Source organism: Scyliorhinus torazame, chromosome 1, assembly GCF_047496885.1.
Source record: "Scyliorhinus torazame isolate Kashiwa2021f chromosome 1, sScyTor2.1, whole genome shotgun sequence".
NCBI classification, from domain to species: Eukaryota; Metazoa; Chordata; class Chondrichthyes; order Carcharhiniformes; family Scyliorhinidae; genus Scyliorhinus; species Scyliorhinus torazame.
In genome coordinates, this window is record NC_092707.1 from 350,606,609 (window position 1) to 350,625,285 (window position 18,677).

The window sequence follows — 18,677 nt, forward strand, 5'->3', positions numbered from 1 at the left end:
CTAATGGATCATATCATGTTGGCAAACCATTACTAATGGAGTACGTCAGGGATCAATGCTGAAGCCTCAACTACTTACAGCCTATGTTGATGATTTGAATGAAGGGACTGACTATTGTAGCCACATTTGTTGATGATCCAAAGATACGTCGGAGAATTTTTAAAAATTCTTTCACAGGATGTGGTCATCACTGGCAAGGCCAGCATTTGTTGCCGATCCCTAATTGTCCTTAAGTTAGTAGTAAGCCATCTTCCTGAACCACCGCAGGTCTTGTTGTGTAGGTACATCCACAATGCTGTTAGGGAGGGAGTTGCAGGATTATTACACCGCAGCAATGAAGGAATGGCGTTTTGTTCCTGGTCAGGATGGTGTGTGACTTGGAGAGAAACTTGCGGGTGGTGGTGTTTCATGCATCTGCCGCCTTTGTCCTTCTAAGTAGTAGATGTTGCAGGTTTGAAATGTACTGTTGAAGGGTTTTGGTAAATTGCTGCAATGCGATTTTTATATGGTCTGCACTGCTGCCATTATGCGGCGGTGAAGAGCATTTAAGAGAGTTTAAGGTGGCGGTTGAGGTACCAATCAAGCAGGCTGCTTTGTACTGGATGGTGTTCAGTTTCTTGTGTGTTGTTGGAGCCAGACTCATCTAAGCAAATGCTTAAATTGTGCCGTAGACCATAAAACATAGGAGCAGAATTAGGCCATTCGGCCCATCGGATCTGTGTGTCATTCAGCCCATCGAGTCTCCTCTGCCATTCAATCATGGCTGATATGTTTCACATCCCCATTCTCCTGCCTTCTCCTCATAACCCCATTATCCCCTTAGAGCAGTCACTCGCTCATCGTCTCTGAAGTCCATCTTTTATCCTTATTTGAAGTAAGGTGAGGTCAGGAGCTGATTGGTTGATAGTAAGGGAAGTTTTGCTTCCCTTACTTAAGGAGGGATTGGATGCAGTTTAGAAAAAAGTTCACTCAGCTGATTCCTGGATTGAAGGGGTTGTCTTATGAGGAAAGCTGAGTATGTTGTGCCTATACTCATTGGAGTTCAGAAGAATGAGAGGTAATTTTATTGAAACATATAAGATTCTGAGAGGGCTTGACAAGATGGATACTAAGAGGATGTTTCTCTTTGTGGGAGAATCTAGAACTGGGGCACAGTTTCGAAATAAAAGGTCTTCCATTTAAGATGGGAGATGAGGAGATATTTCTTCTTCATTGACCTTTGGCTGTGTCATTGAGTATATTCAAGACTGAGTTAGACAGAATTTTGATCCACAAGTATCATCAAGGGTTATGGGGCAGACAGGAAAGTACAGTTAAGGCCACGATCAGATCAGTTGTGATCTTCGTGAATGGCAGAGCAGGCTCAATGGGCCGAATGGCTGTTACTGTTACTATTTCTTTCACCTTATGCCCAACCGTTGAAGAGTAATGATTCCAAAGTTTAAGTCGATCCTTATTCAACTGAAAATGATGATGTGTCTTGCACAACGTAGTTGCAGAAATAATGATAGTTTTTTTTTTAAAGCAAACTTGTTACCGACGATTGAATAGCTAATTAATTAAGCAGTATTCCCAATGTGATCTAACCAGGAGTGGTAATAGTTCAGCACAACTCCTGTACTTTCCAATTCTATCCCTTTAGAAATCAACCCAGTGCTTGATTATTTATGGCCTTATCTGTGTTTTAGTGATTTGTGTATCTGTACTTCCAACTCCCTTTGTTCTTCTACTGTATTTAGATTATTTCCTGAGATTTTTTAACTTCCTTTATTTTTCTTGCCAAAATGCAAAACCACAAGCCTTTTGTGTGGAAACTCTTTGCCAATTGTATGCTAATTCTACTAAATATATAATGTTGTCTTATAATCTATTGCAGTCCGCCTCAATATTGATTGTACCCCAATTTTGTGTCATCTACAAATATAAACATTGGGCGGGGTTCCCCGTCCTTGAGACACCCAGAATGTGTTCCCTGATGGAACGGAGAATCAGGTGTCGAGGCAAAATCGAAATCGCACACCAGCGGGCGCATGGAAATAAAAGCAAATGGCTCTTAATGATTTGCATCTATTTAATGGGTCCGGTGCCCAATGCTCCGCCCTTCCGTGATTCTCCGGTCCCTGTGGCCGGGAATCACGTGGGCGAGGTTCACTTGTGGTCTCTACAATCGTGGCCCTGATGTGGTGGACTTCACGGTGGGCTAAGGATGCCCAACCGCGCGGTCCACCACGCCAGGGCTACGATGGTAAAGATCATCCAAGGTCACCCACTCCGTCGTACCGCACAGCAGCCCCCAACCCACTGATTGTCTGGGTGGCCCAACCCACCCTCCCTCCCAGACCCCTGTAATGTGGGGGGGCCACCCTCACAGGGACTCCCTGCCTAGCGGATCTCCCTTCACAGACACCTACCCACACAGACATTCCCACCCCAGAAAAGAGACCCCTTTATGGAAGCTAGAGAGCAGTCCGGACAGTGGCTGTGGGAAGCATTATAGCTGTAATACATATCTTTCAGCTCCACATGTCCATTCCTTGAAGGAGAACAGCTGTGCCCACGTCTGGTTCACTGTCTGCAATCCATTCAATTGCATCCTGCTTTATGACCACAAGGGGATCATAACACTAGTGCAATTCAGCTCCGCCGGGAGAATATAGTCTGACAAACGGAGAATCCTCCCCATTGTGTTTTTTTTTAAATTGTTCATATAAACAGTGAACAGTAACCAAAGTACTTCTGTGGAACTCTACCTTCTCCTTCTCTCGCGTTGAGTCCTCTGCTTTTTGTATTGCAGGCAGCTATCTATCCATACTGCTACTTGTCCCTGACTGCAACGGTGTTGGTCTTCTTCATGAGGTTTATTCAAGGGTTCGGTCATTCCATCCATTTCATGTTTGTTTTTCAATATCTCTTGAGCAATTATTTTAGGCTGCCACATGAAGTAATTTTTATATACGCAGTTAGAAATTTGTCTTTGGGAGCAGGCACGCACGGCAACCCCAGCATTACAAATGTTAGCTCTTTATCTCAAAGGTAAGCTCAAGAGGACGATTTGAAATCAATAGGAAGCGAATGCGGTGGGGGGAGGCAATCACAGAATAGCTGTAGGGATGGGAGCACACAGGAAGTTTCAAAAAATTCAAATAATGTACCACACAGTGGCCATTGAAGAATTCTGACAAGGGTAGTCCTGGCATTTGCTGCACTCATCGTAAACTAATTTTACAGAGGAATCCTTCAACAGGTGTTAGGCCTCTATTTGACATGTGGCATGAAGTCTTGCTGCTGTTGAACAGGGTTTTAGTGAACCACATCTGAAGTACTATTTGCAGTTTTAGGCTCCACATTTAAGTAAAGATATTCTTGCATGGAGGCAGTAAAGCAAAGGTTCTCTAAATTAGTCCCTAGGGTGAGGGGATTTTCCTATGATGAAAGGCTGAACATATTGGGTCTTTTTACTGAAAGGGTTGTGAATCTTTGGAATTCTCTGCCCAGAGGACTGGATGCTCTATTGTTGAATACATTTACCTCTGGGATAGACAGGTTTCTCAGGGAATCAAGAGATATGGGTAGGAAAGAGGAGTTGAAGCCCATGATCAGCCTTGATTGTATTGAATGGCGGAGAAGGCTCAACAGGCCATATGGTCTACTCCTACTCTTACCCCTACTTGTGTTCTTACAAAGTGCTTTATGCCTGCAAAACCACCGACACTAATATGAAGGTGTTTGGAATGCCACGACTGATCAACCACCAAATATTACTTCTGCTTTCACCCTGGAGAGGGCGAATGGATCAGTTTCTACACCACACACTAATGATTACTGTAAAGGTTTGGTTCACAATAGAGCGTTCTTTCATGCCAGCTTCTCTGTAGGAAGTGACTCACTAGTGGCTGGTGGTGGAATCGTCTGATCCCGTCATTATCAACGGTGATTCCTGTTGAACTCGCCCCATACCGCAGCGAAACCCACGATGGGCATGTGCCATCGGGAGGACCATAAGATCTGGCCAGCATGAACGAAGAACTAAAAGAACTGTACAGCACAGGAACAGGCCCTTCGGCCCTCCAAGCCCGTGCCGACCATGCTGCCCGACTAAACTACAATCTTCTACACTTCCTGGGTCCGTATCCCTCTATTCCCATCCTATTCATGTATTTGTCAAGATGCCCCTTAAATGTCACTATCGTCCCTGCTTCCACCACCACCTCCGGTAGCGAGTTCCAGGCACCCACTACCCTCTGCGTAAAAAACTTGCCTCGTACATCTACTCTAAACCTTGCCCCTCTCACCTTAAACCTATGCCCCCTAGTAATTGACCCCTCTACCCCAGGGAAAAGCCTCTGACTATCCACTCTGTCTATGCCCCTCATAATTTTGTAGACCTCTATCAGGTCGCCCCTCAACCTCCTTCGTTCCAGTGAGAACAAACCGAGTTTATTCAACCGCTCCTCCTAGCTAATGCCCTCCATACCAGGCAACATTCTGGTAAATCTCTTCTGCACCCTCTCTAAAGCCTCCACATCCTTCTGGTAGTGTGGCGACCAGAATTGAACACTATACTCCAAGTGTGGCCTAACTAAGGTTCTATACAGCTGCAACATGACTTGCCAATTCTTATACTCAATGCCTTGGCCAATGAAGGCAAGCATGCCGTATGCCTTCTTGACTACCTTCTCCACCTGTGTTGCCCCTTTCAGTGACCTGTGGACCTGTACTCCTAGATCTCTTTGACTTTCAATACTCTTGAGGGAACGGCCAGAATATCCCACCTATATTCTTGTCAGGCCCTGAAAGCACATAGATATGTCTAGAGCTGGGCATAATTAATTAAGTTGTTATATCTCCAACAAAAATAGGTGCAGTGCGCAGTTCTTGTTGCTTTTTCCAATCCAAATCCAAAGATAAGATCCTTTATAAAGGGTACACACTTGAACTCTAACTTGTTCGAGACTTTTACTGCCAGTAATAAACAGGAGATAGAGTACATAGGAAAATTATCTTGTACATCATTCATAGTAACCACTAAAACAAGAAAGCCACTATGTATTTAAATCTTGCACACTTCATAAATCATCATGTGGAAGGTTTCTGTTGGCACATGCTGATTCTCGAGTAACTTATGTGCTTTCATCAAGTATTCTTGGCTTAATTTGAAAATTTTGTGGCAATGCTATCCAGGTGGCACAATACATTAATTTATAATATATTAAAATCATACATTTGCATGCAGTTCATGCCAACCTTTTGCTATGATATATTTGTATGACCAGATTGATTATAGACTCTTGTACAAATTATAAATATGAACACAGGAAGTTGCAGTGGAAATATAAAAATAAGGATGGATTGCATAACAGTAAAATGGGAACTTCAATTACTCTGTGCTCCTTAATTCAATATTTCCTCCACTCTATCTCCACTTCACCTGAAGACTACACATAGTTTTGTTTCACTATGCAATGCCTCTGAATATTGACTATACTATTATTGGAAGTTCCTTTTGTATGCGTAGTTGTCTCTTTGCACGTGATGGCAGCTTTTCCTATTTCATAAATTATTAAACGAAAGAAAGGTGTAGACATAGTGTGACAAGTTGAATATGCAGCATCAATTGTAAGTAGGAATTAAAGTTGGAATGTGTGACTCTAATATGGCAATTGCACACCATTGAACTCTTCATCTGAAGACTAGATTTGGTCTTTACTTCCTATGGAGCTTGTCACAGGAGACTGACTTATGTGCATAGTAAATTTTTGTTTTACTTTTCACATGGAAGTTTCTGTTTACACTTCTTTGTTAAAAAAAAAATAATAATAATTTAAACCAAATCAAATTATAGACTATTTAGTTAGTGGTATATGCCTCATTCATTGGACAGAGTACCCATTTCCAAGGATTGCTCAAGCTTGTTAAGGGTCCGTTTTGATTTTGTCATCCATGTGTTTGTTCATGCAGCAAAAGTGTCCAGAGAGCAGTGTCACCAGATCTTCCCCGATGCCTGGGCTCCCATAGTCCATTCCCATTTTTCCAACCATGTCCATACATTCTTCCAGTCTACAGCCACTCTTCCAGTCTACAGCCACTCTGCTTGACTCCCTTGAACTCTTACTTGTTCCTGCTGCAACTTTCCTCCTAGCCTGCTTGTTAACTCCACGTTATCCCAGTCACATGCCATAATCTCTTCAATGGCCTTTCCCCACCCACAAATTAAATTCATTCTATGCTATTCCCCATTTACCTGCAGAATCTACATAATAAAAAGGCAAGAAATAGATATTGAGCACATCCGGACATGTGCGATCACAGTGCAGAAGCATTCAAAAGTGGGGAGGAGAGGTTTGAGGAAAATGTCAAGTAAAGTACAATAATAGCCTAAAGTAAAAGAAGGACTCCAGTATGGGGAAGAAGCAGAGATTAATTTACAAGGAGAGAATTTTTTTTCCTGTGAGCAATCCTGCAGGAAATGCCTACAGAATTGCTGGGCAAAATGAGAAAAAGGTTAAGTTACTTTTAACTCTGGGAGCTTTTATACGGTGCATCATGTAATTAAGTTTACTGATGCAAAGCTGTCTAAATTCTTGATTCAATTAACTGAAAATGTGAATGTTTGATAGAGCTAATGCTGCCCTCAATAGTTATATAAAATAATTCAATTAGGCTTCATTCACTTTGGAAATTGTGCTGAATCCTGGGAAATGTAAGATTTAGAACCATAGAATCCCTACAGTGCAGTAAGAGGCCATTCGGCCCATCAAATCTGTACCGACCCTCCAAAAGAGCATCCTACACAGCCTCCCCACCCTTTCCCCATAACTCCACATAACCTGCACATCTCTGGACACCAAGGATCAATTTAGCATGGCCAATCCACTTGATCTACACGCCATTGGACTGTGGGATGAAACTGGAGCACCCGGAGGAAACCCACGCAGACACTGGGAGAAAGTGCAAACTCCACACACACACAGTCATCCAAGGCTGGAATGGAACCCGGGTCTCTGGCACTGTGAGGCAGCAGTGCTAACCTCTGTGCCATCGTGCTGCCCTTCATATATGCCAAAACACCATTCTTAAAATCTTTCCATGTAATCTGAAACCATTTTAAAAGGTAAATTAGCAAATCACAGTGCTTCCATTTAATTTTCTTGAGATTACTAAACTTGACCTACCTTCCATCTTAAATATCTCTCATCTGATAAATGACCTAAACATTCTACTTTATATAAAATATATAATGTAGAATACCTTTGAATAAATTGCTGCCTTCTGTTGTGTTTTTTCCAAACTAAGGGAAATATGATATTTAGCTTGGCATGAAAAAACACTTAGCTGCAAGGACCTTACATCCCCAGTGAAGTTAAAAAAGAGTATAACATTTCAGTAAAGTCAAGCCTGTTGTTGTGGATCGTGCAGGACAATAGTCCCACATCATTTTGGAAGGATTAAAATATAAAAGTCATTACAAGGTATGAATGGCACAAGACAAGAAGTAAATACAGGAAATTGAGTCAAGCATTGAAAATATGTTAAAGATTCTTTCTGCTTGTTGTCTTGATCTTAGCAGGACAGTATTTTTAAAGATTGCTGTATCAGGGTGCTACTTTGGGGCCTGTTTTCTTCTGTGGTTCTTTCATTTTTCCACATGATCAGGAGTATATGTCAAATTTCAAAACTGTGAAATTGGTAGGCTACCAGCGTACCCCTTAATTCATTTCTTTGCACAACAGGATGCCCATCTAGACCATTGGGAAAGAATGGTACATTGGTAAAGGAACAATTAACAATGTGCCTCATTTTAGTGTAGCAGGGCATCTGATGACTTGTGCTATTAGTTAGACTTGTAATTGCATGTTTAGGTTTTTCTTTTTCTTTGCATGACCAGTTGCTTAGTGTGCAAGCTGGTAATGTCACAGTGAGGGAAGTAAGGCATCTGGGACCTGAGTGAACAGACCAACTGTGTGTCTCCCTAAACAATCAGATTGTAAAATCGAGCAATTAGCAGCTCAAGTACTGAGAAGGAAGTGCAAATTAAAGTGAGTGAATTAATTGTCACATCGGGTACAGGAACAGAAATACAACAAAAAAGATAAAAAGGAAAAGTAAAACAAAAATGTTTTAATTTAAATTTTGACATTTAAAAAACCTTGAAGGAATGGAACTCCACATGTGGCATAGCAATAGTTCATTTCCAGTACCAGAGAGGTTGTTTGGCAAAGATTAATACCAATTATGCCATTAAAAGGATATTTGTACTTGAAGTGATGAGACTTGGCTTTCTGTAGTGAGGTTACTTTGTACATACAATGTGAAAATGAAATGAAAATCGCTTATTGTCACAAGTAGGCTTCAAATGAAGTTACTGTGAAAAGCCCCTAGTCGCCACATTCCAGCGCCTGTTCGGGGAGGCTGGTATGGGAATTTAGCCCACGCTGCTGGCCTTGGTCTGCTTTACAAGCCAGCTATTTAGCCCACTATGCTACCACTATGCTAAACCAGCCCCAATGTATTTCACTGGTGAGGCAGGTAAGTAAGATGCCTTTTGGAAAAGCTAACAGTGGAGGAATTTAATTTGTACAGTGACATTCGGTATTTGACCATGTATCTCCCCTCGCCTGAATTGCTACACCATTTGCAAATCAATAATGACAAGTGCCTATGCTTCACTGTTATTTTTTGATGGCAAATTCTGGCCTATATCAATTAAGTCTACCTAAAATTGATGTATTGTGAAATTGAAACCTCAAAACAAAGGCAAAATCCCAGAATACCATGAAATAAGGAATTCATTTCATTTGTTAGCTATCTAAATGATGTATTATGTGTTATGATAAGACTCATTTTATAAATTAAATGAATCTGATTCACCATGAGCAATTTGAAACTGCTAGGGATTTATGAAAACAGTCTATCCTGAATAATCAGTCAGCAAATATATAAATGGAATAAAAGAAAGAGTAAGATAACTGAATGAATCAAATAAGTTTGTGATGCATCTTATATTTTGAAGTACCGAAACTTATAATAGCGCAAAAAGTTTTAAAAGAAAATAAAAACAAATATCACCTCATTCACAATTTTGTAAAATTTATTTTTTATTCCCCATAAAGGGGTGGTGTGCACCATTCCTGGAGATACTGCAATACCAGGTTGATGCGTGGAATGTACGGAGCAAGCCCCTATTCCATCTCCCTGCTCCAAAAATCAATTTAATATATGGTCCCCAGATAAGGGACGTATCAGATATTAAACTGATAAGAACAGATACACTTGATCTTAACCAAAAGGCCGAGAAGCAATCACCTCATTCACAATTAAAATTAAATTTACATGTTGAATTAATTTTCTACCTTTCGATGTCCAGTTGACACTTATCCTATCTCAAAAGCCAAATTTACTATTAAAATATAGAAAACGTACAACCTGCACAAACCAATTTAATCAGTGACACCATTTTCCCACTCCTTTCAGTAACTGCAAGTTCTTGAAAATTATTTGGTGTAGAATAAGTTGTTTGCATTTATGCAGCATATCTCAAAAGCAAAGTAAAATTAATTATAAACAACAAAGCTACAGTGGATGCTGGAAATTTGAAGTAAAAGTAATATCTCGTGTCCGTTTGTCTACCAACAAGGCTATGCATGAGCCCTCAAGAACGAAGTACTAATAGAGAACACCCGTTGACCATTTCCCTTCTCTTTTTCCTCTGCCAGTGCTGTGGGTACATTTGCTCGAGCTCTGGATTGTAGCAGTTCTGTCAGACAACCCAGTTTACACATGAGTGCAGCAGCTGCTTCAAGGGACATTACCCTGGTAAGTTCAACATAGTTTTACTAGAGACTTACCAAGATTATCAGGTAACCATATAGAAAAAAAGATTACTGCATTGATACTCTGTACAAATGTTCGTATCATCACATTGCACCATGTATGCCCATATCCTTGACGCATAGTGCTGCGCATGTGACCATGAGTAACAACCTGGAATGTTCCAGTGATGCGATAAACATTTTCAAGCAGTTTAATGATAAAATGAGTTCACAAATGGACCTCCACAGCATTTATCCAAATTAATCTAGAGCAAGGCTATATTAATTTAGAGCAAGACCAATTGGTGTGAAATTGAGAGATATTTTTCACATGAAGTGGAAACATAGGACTATTTTCCTCAAATTGATGTGGATGCTGGAATCAGTTAAAATATCAAGTTGGAAATTGATTTTGTCCCGTAAGAGTATCAAGGGATATGGTGAAAGGTTGGTAAATGGAATTGAGGTGCAGATCATCCACAATAGCAAGGAGCATCCGGAATAAGGTAGGTGAACTTGGAGCGTGGATTGGTACTTGGGACTACGATGTTGTGGCCATTACAGAGACATGGTTAGAACAGGGACAGGAATGGTTGTTGGAAGTTCCGGGGTATAGATGTTTCAGTAAGAGTAGGGAAGGTGGTAAAAGAGGTGGAGGAGTAGCATTGTTAATCAAGGATAGTTTAACGGCTGCAGAAAGACAGTTTGAAGGGGATCTGCCTACTGAGGTAATATGGGCCAAAGTCAGAAATAGGAAAGGAGCGGTCACATTGTTAGGAGTTTTCTATAGGCCCCCAAATAGTTATAGCGATGTGGAGGAGGAAATTGCAAAACAGATTATGGATAGGTGTGGCGGTCTCAGGGTAGTTCTCATGGGTGACTTTAACTTTCCAAATATTGATTGGGACCTCTATAGGTCGAACAGTTCGGATGGGGCAGTTTTTGTACAGTGTGCAGGAGGGTTTCCTGACACAATATGTGGATAGACCAACAAGAGGGGGGCCGCATTGGATTTGGTACTGGGTAATGAACCGGGCCAAATGTTAGATTTGTTTGTGGGAGAGCACTTTGGAGATAGTGACCACAATTCGGTGTCTTTCACTATTGCAATGGAGAGGGATAGAGCCATACGGCAGGGCAAGGTTTATAATTGGGGGAGGGGTAATTATGATGCGATTAGGCAAGAATTAGGGAGCATAAGATGGGAACAGAAACAGTCAGGGAAAGGCACAAATGAAAAGTGGAGCTTGTTCAGGGAACAAATACTGCGTGTCCTTGTCAGGCAGGGAGGAAATGGCCATGTGAGGGAACCATGGTTCACAAAAGAGGTTGAATGTCTTGTCAAGAGGAAAAAGGAAGAGTATGTAAGGATGAGAAACCAAGGTTCAGTAGGGTCGCTTGAGGGTTACAAGGTAGCAAGGAATGAGCTGAAAAAAGGGCTTAGGAGAGCTAGGAGGGGGCATGAGAAGTCCTTGGCGTGTCGGATCAAGGAAAACCCCAAGGCTTTTTACTCTTATGTGAGAAATAAAAGAATGACCAGGGTGAGGGTAGGACCGGTCAAGGACAGTCGTGGGAACTTGTGCATGGAGTCAGAAGAAATAGGACAGGCGTTGAATGAATACTTTTCTTCAGTTTTCACCAAGGAGAGGGGCCATGTTTTTGAGGATGAGAGTGTGATTCAGGCGGGTAGGCTGGATGATGTTCTGAGGCAGGATGTATTAGCAATTTTGAAAAACCTGAGGGTCGACAAGTCCCCTGGGCCAGATGGGATATACCCAAGGATTCTTTGAAAGGCAAAGGATGAGATTGCAGAGCCTTTGGCTTTGATCTTTGGGCCTTGCTGTCCACGGGGATAGTGCCAGGGGACTGGAGAGTGGCGAATGTTGTTCCTCTGTTCAAGAAAGGGAATAGGAATGACCCTGGTAATTATAGGCCAGTTAGTCTTACTTCGGTGGTCGGTAAGATAATGGAAAAGGTCCTGAAGGATAGGATTTATGACCATTTGGAAAGATGCAGCTTAATCCGGGATAGTCAACACGGATTTGTGAAGGGTAGGTCTTGCCTCACAAATTTGATTGAATTCTTTGTGGAGGTAACTAAGTGTGTAAATGAAGGTAGAGCAGTTGGTGTCGTATACATGGATTTTAGTTAGGCGTTTGATAAGGTTCCCCATGGTCGGCTCATGAAGAAAGTAAGGAGATGTGGGATAGAGGGAAATTTGGCCAATTGGATAAGTAATTGGCTATCACATAGAAGACAGAGGGTGGTGGTAGATGGTACATTTTCAGACTGGAGACCAGTTACCAGCGGTGTACCACAGGGATCAGCGCTGGGTCCCCTGCTATTTGTGATTTTTATCAATGACTTGGAGGAGGAGGCTGAAGGGTGGGTCAGTAAATTTGCTGATGACACCAAGATTGGTGGAGTAGTGGATAATATGGAGGGCTGTTGTAGGCTGCAAAGAGACATTGGTAGGATGCAGAGCTGGGCCGAAAAATGGCAGATGGAGTTTAACCCTGATAAGTGCGAGGTGATTCATTTTGGTAGAAAAAATTTGAATGTGGATTACAGGGTCAACGGCAGCGTTCTGAGGAATGTGAAGGAACAGAGAGATCTTGGGGTTCATGTCCACAGATCTCTGAAGGTTGCCACTCAAGTGGATAGAGCCGTGAAGAAGGCTAATAGTGTGTCAGCGTTTATTAACAGGGGGCTTGAGTTTAAGAGCCGCGGTGTTATGCTGCAACTATACATGACCCTGGTGAGACCACATTTGGAGTAGTGTGTGCAGATCTGGTCACCTCATTATAGGAAGGATGTGGAAACATTGGAAAGGGTGCAAAAGAGATTTACCAGGATGCTGCCTGGTTTGCAGGATAGGTCTTATGAGGAAAGGTTGAGGGAGCTAGGGCTTTTCTCTTTGGAGCGGAGGAAGATGAGAGACGACTTAATAGAGGTTTATAAGATAATGAGGGGGATTGATAGAGTGGACGTTCAGAGACTATTTCCTCAGGTGGATGTAGCTGTTACAAGGGGGCATAACTATAAGGTTCAGGGTGGGAGATATAGGAGGGACGTCCGAGGTAGGTTCTTTACTCAAAGAGTGGTTAGGGTGTGGAATGGGCTGCCTGTTGTGATAGTGGAGTCGGACATTTTAGGAACTTTCAAGCGGTTATTGGATAGGCACATGGAGCACACCAGAATTACAGGGAGTGGGATAGCTTGATCTTGGTTTCGGACAATGCTCGGCACAACATCGAGGGCCTAAGGGCGTGTTCTGTGCTGTACTGTTCTAAGTTCTATGTAATAGGTTTAAGGGATTGAATGGCCTACTCCTGTTCCTATGTTCATTTAGTTATCATGTTTAAACTGGATACTTGATTAGCATCTGCAGGTGAATTCACAGCAGTGTCCGTGGTGATGGTTCATTATAGTTTACTATCGGTGTTAGGCTTTGTTTGCACACGAAGAAACAGAAAACATTGTCAATAACCTAGGCTGTGCAAAACAAGAAACAACCAGAGTTGGGTGGGGAGACTAATCTGCAAAGATTAAGATGCACTAGTTTAGGATATTAGCACCTCCTTGGTCTAGTTGTTGAGGTGTTGTAGTACAAACGACCTGGGACACACAGATTTGAGGGGAGTGGGATGAGAGAAGAAGTAGCCCACTGCTGTAGTGGACATGTTCTTGCACCCAGTCCCCTTTTCTGCCTGGGGTTATGGGGTTTGATCGTTCTCCTGTACATCTGTTCTTTTCCAAGCATTTGGGAATGTTTAAAATTTGGATATTTATGTGGGATCCCCATTGACAAGGTCTTGGATTTATTTTTATATAGCCATCTCTCAGTTCCTCCTTATTTGGTGGAGTATTTGGCTTGACATGCTATTCTGCCGACAATCTGTGTGGACACGCCTTGATAATTGTCAAGGCAGTTTTTAGACTTCTGTCCTTGGGTCTTTTCCGAAAGTGCTTGATTTGGTTTTGGGCTGTTTTTTTGTGGCAAAGTGTCAAATTACACTGCATTAATTGTATCCAGGCAGTTCTTTCCCCTGAGGCTACTATGTTCCAATCCTCCATGGGTGTTGACAGATAAGAGCACCATTGTCCAGCTCCCTGATATGGAGAATGATGAAACAGCCCATGCAGACAAAGGGTATACGTTTGGACTTGAATGGAGTGAACACTGGGTTAAGAGAGTCCTGTACTGGAGCTCTTTGTCCTTTGGGATAATTTGTTGCTCATGCTATGTAGTAGCATTTACAGCCCTGTACCCTCTCAGTGCAGGGTTTCGTCTTTAGCTGCTCAAGCCACAGGGGCCCTGGTGTTTATTCGTGCCTTCCTCGCTCACCCACCTAGTTTAAGTGGTTCTCAATTCCTGCCTCAGTGTTTCTCATAATTCCCTTTGCCCTTGCAAATTTTAGGCCTAACCCATCGCCTCTGTTTTTCGGAGATTACCTCCAGTTATTTATAAATGTCACCGTGTTGGTAATATATTGTATTGTTTAGTCTTTCATCTTTGGATCAATTTTTATCCTCCCAAATATAGAAATTATATCAGAGTTGATCATTTTCTTTCCCTTTTAATTTTTGAGGCTAGCTATGTGTAAGTGACTTTCCAGGAACCTATTTTTTTTCCCCCATGTCTTTTGTTCCTACTTGGATTCTTCCTGTTTCCTTCAGTATACCTTGCAACCTCTCTTTGATATGTTCAGTTCCAGGTAGCACACCATTCTGTAGATGTTGTTCATATAGTGAACATAGCTATCCGCTTTCCTTAGCAAAAACTAGATTAGATTACATTTGAAGCTGCTCCTTTGTTCAGGCTGACTTCACTTATTTCCTTGTCATCTTTTCTTCTGTGACACTTTTCTTTCTGCGTAGATGGACAGTTTCTGCTATTGTTTTGTCACTGTCTTTTTTTGGGTAGCTTTACAGGCTCTCTTTACAAGCTACTGTTGCCATCAAATCCATCTGAAATCTCTATTTCATTTCCCTCCACAATTGTCCATATTTCAAGGCAATCCTTATGATTGTGTGGATCTTTAACTCTGATTTCTGATGATTTGCTAATGTGAGCTCAGTCAACAATCTGCCTGTGTTAATTTTTGATGTTCTCATCTATATATTGTCAAATATCTGGCATAGGGTACTCACTTCCTGTTTGTAAATCTGGCGTCATGTTATTATGATTTTTGGTCATTCATTTCCACTACTAGTTGCTACCATAAATTGCCATGAGAGTAGCTAGCACCTTTATTTTTTTTAATGTATTTTATTACAAAAATGTATCAAAACAGGTTACAGCAAATAAACACCCTGGGAAACATACTTCCCAACAATGAACTATGCAGTCTGTGCAGATTTTTCCCCTTTTTCAACCCCCCCTCCCCATGACGAACAGCCCCTCACACGGTCACAGACATCCCCCACCTTTCCTCAAACCCCTCTGAAGAGCCCCTTAACTCATACTTTATCTTAATCGCAGGAAGTCGTACAGGTCACCCAACCAAGCCGCTCTCCCCGTTGGCGATGCCGACCGCCACTCCAGCAAAATTCACCACCGTGCAATCAGAGAGGCGAAGGCCAAGGCATCGGATGCCTTCCTCCTCTCCATGAGTTCCGGCTTCTCTGAAACCCCAAATATCACCACCATAGGGTCTGGGTCCTCCACCTCCTCCACTATCCTGGCTAAGACCGCGAACACTCCCGCCCAGAATCTTCCCAATTTTTTGCACCCCCAAAACATGTGCGCGTGATTCGCTGGCCCCCGCCCACACTTCTCACACTCATCTGCTACCCCCTGAAAGAATCCACTCATCCTCACCCGAGTCATATTCCCTGTGCATCCCCTTAAACTACATCAGGCTCATCCTTGCACAAGAGGAGGTCCTGTTTACTGTATGCAGTGCCTCACTCTATACTCCCCAATTGATCTTCCCTCCCAACTCCGCTTCCCATTTCTCTTTGATCTTCACGATCTGCTCGCCTCCCTGCTCCCCCAGCCACTTGTATATATTTCCAATTCTTCCCTCCCCTTCCACATCCGGAAGCAGCAGTCGCTCCAGCAGGGTGGAACCCGGCAACCTAGGGAACCCCGTCCAGACCTTTCGCGCAAAGTCCCTAACCTGCAGATAGCTGAACTCATTTCCCATCGGCAGCTCTACCCTCTCCCTTAGCTCCTCCAGACTGGCGAACCCTTCCTCTAAATACAGATCCCTCACCTTGATCAGCCCCACTTCCCTCCACCTCCTGTAAACACTATCCATCCCCCCCCCCCCCCCCGGCTCAAACCCATGATTCTCGCACAGCGGAGTTAGCACCGACATCCCTTCCACCCTAAAATGCCTCCTCAACTGATTCTATATCTTCACCGTGCATTGCATCACCGGGCTCCCTGAATACCTTCTCGGAGCCATTGGCAATGTTGCCGTCACCAGAGCCCTCAAACTAGACCCCTTACAAGATTCCTCCTCCATCCTAACCCACTCTACCCCTTCTCCTTTCTACCCCTTCTCTTTCCCACCACCGCCACATCTTGTCCACGTTTGCCGCCCAATAATAATGAAGCAAGTTCGGCAACACCAACCCTCCCTGCTGTCTCTGCCTCTGTAGCAGGGTCCTCCCCACCCTCGGCGCCTTCCCTGCCCATACAAAGTCAGAAATGATCGTGTCCACTTTCCAAAAAAAGGCCTTTGGTATAAAGATCGGGAGGGCTTGAAAGATTGACAAGAACTTCGGCAGACTATTCATTTTCATCACTTCGATTCTCCCCGCCAACGTTAAATGCAGTGTATCCCACCTCTTAAGATCCTCCCCAGCCTTCTCCACCAGCTTCGTTAAGTTCCACTTATGGAGCCCCGCCCATTCTCTCGCTACCTGAAACCCCAAATACCTAACCCTATCCCTCGCTACCGTAAATGGCATCCCCCCTAAATTAGCCCGCTGTACCAGCTCATTCACCGGAAATACCTCGCTTTCGCTACATTCAGCTTGTACCCCGAGAACCCTCCAAACCTCCCCAGCAGGCCCATAATCCTTCCCATATTCTCGCATCGGATCCCAAACATACAGCAAGATGTCATTGGCATAGAGCAACACCCGATGCTCCCTCTGTCCTCTCATAATCCCCTGTCTCTCTGCCAACCCCCTATGGCCAGCGCAACCAGCAGCGGCGACAGCGGGCACCCCTGCCTCGTACCCCTGTGTAAGTCAAAGCTTTGTGAGCTCATATCATTCGTCCTCACCATCGCTCTTGGCGCCACATACAGCAACCGCACCCATGCCACACATCTTGGCCCAAACCTTCACAAAACCTTGACAAGTACCGCCACTCCACCCGATCGAATGACTTCTCCGCGTCCATAGACACCACCACCTCCTGTACAGAGCCCCCGACGGATTCATCACCACATTCAACAGCCGTTTTATATTACTTGCGAGCTGCCTGCCTTTCATGAAGCTTGTTTCCCACACATTCCACGTGACCAATCGTGGGTTTCTCACCCCACCCTCCCCCTCAAGTCAGCCATTTCCACCGCAAGGGATTAACCCCTCCATCTTCCAGAGTCCCGATACCAGGGCCCACCCAAGATGGCCTCCAGCTCCACCACAGGATGAGGCAAAGAAAAGAATCCCTGGTCATCATCAGCACTCTACCCTTCCCCACCCCCACCCACCCCCCATTCCAGAAATTACCCAACTACTTCCTCTTGAACTATTATCTCTCCTTACCAACTCTATGTCTTCTTTCCTCCTCTTCCCCCCCTCCCTCCCCCTCCCTCTCCCTCCCTCCCTCTCCCTCTCCCTCTCCCTCTCCCTCGCCCTCCCTCCCCCCTCCCCCCTCCCCCTCCCTGCCCCCCCTCCCCCCTCCCTCCCCCCCCCTCCCCCTCCCTCCCTCCCCCCTCCCCCCTCCCCCCCTCCCCCTCTCCCTCCCTCCCCCCCTCTCCCTCCCCCCCTCCCCCTCCCTCCCTCCCCCCTCCCCCTCCCTCCCTCCCCCCCTCCCCCTCCCTCCCTCCCCCCCTCCCCCTCCCTCCCTCCCCCCCTCCCCCTCCCTCCCTCCCCCCTCCCCCTCCCTCCCTCCCCCCTCCCCCTCCCTCCCTCCCCCCCCCCCTCCCCCTCCCTCCCTCCCCCCCCCCTCCCTCCCTCCCCCCCTCCCCCTCCCTCCCCCCTCCCCCTCCCTCCCCCCTCCCCCTCCCCCCCTCCCTCCCTCCCCCTCCCACCCCCTCCCCCTCCCCCTCCCCCCTCCCTCCCCCACCCCCCCTCCCTCGCCCTCCCCCCCCTCCCTCCCCCTCCCCCTCCCTCCCCCTCCCCCTCCCCCTCCCTCCCCCCTCCCCCTCCCTCCCCCCTCCCCCTCCCTCCCCCCTCCCCCTCCCTCCCTCCCCCTCCCCCTCCCTCCCTCCTCCCCCTCCCCCTCCCCCTCCCCCCTCCCTCCCCCTCCCCCCTCCCTCCCCCTCCCCCCCCACCCTCCCCCTCCCCCTCCCTCCCTCCCCCTCCCTCCCCCTCCCCTCCCTCCCTCCCCCTCCCTCCCCCCTCCCTCCCCCTCCCTCCCCCTCCCCCTCCCTCCCCCCCCCTCCCCCCCCCCCTCCCCCCCCCCCCTCCCCTCCCCCCCCCTCCCCCCACCCCCCTCCCTCCCCCCTCCCCCTCCCTCCCCTCCCTCCCCCTCCCTCCCCTCCCTCCCACCCCCTCCCACCCTCCCCTCCCACCCCCCTCCCCCTCCCCCCTCCCCCTCCCCTCCCCCCCCTCCCCCACCCCCCCTCCCTCTCCCCCTCCCTCACCCTCCCCCTCCCTCACCCTCCCACCCCCACCCTCCCCTCCCTCACCCTCCACCCTCTCCCCCCTCCCCTCCCCTCCCTCCCCCTCCCTCCCCCT

The 18,677-nt window shown here is 45.6% G+C and overlaps 1 protein-coding gene and 1 non-coding gene across 12 annotated transcripts in view; one reads left to right on the plus strand and one right to left on the minus strand.

The window, feature by feature from the left end:
• Nucleotides 1-18,677, plus strand: part of mta3 (metastasis associated 1 family, member 3) — a 435,625-nt gene that overhangs the window by 232,022 nt on the left and 184,926 nt on the right. For all 11 annotated transcript variants that reach the window (XM_072510300.1, XM_072510268.1, XM_072510343.1 and 8 more), the window contains one exon: nt 9,714-9,813. In XM_072510300.1, coding sequence (XP_072366401.1) covers nt 9,714-9,813 — 100 coding nt within the window. The remainder of the gene's footprint in view (nt 1-9,713; nt 9,814-18,677) is intronic.
• On the minus strand, nt 9,113-9,300 carry LOC140430637 (U2 spliceosomal RNA). Its single transcript, XR_011949482.1, has one exon. It is a non-coding gene; the product is annotated as a U2 spliceosomal RNA (small nuclear RNA).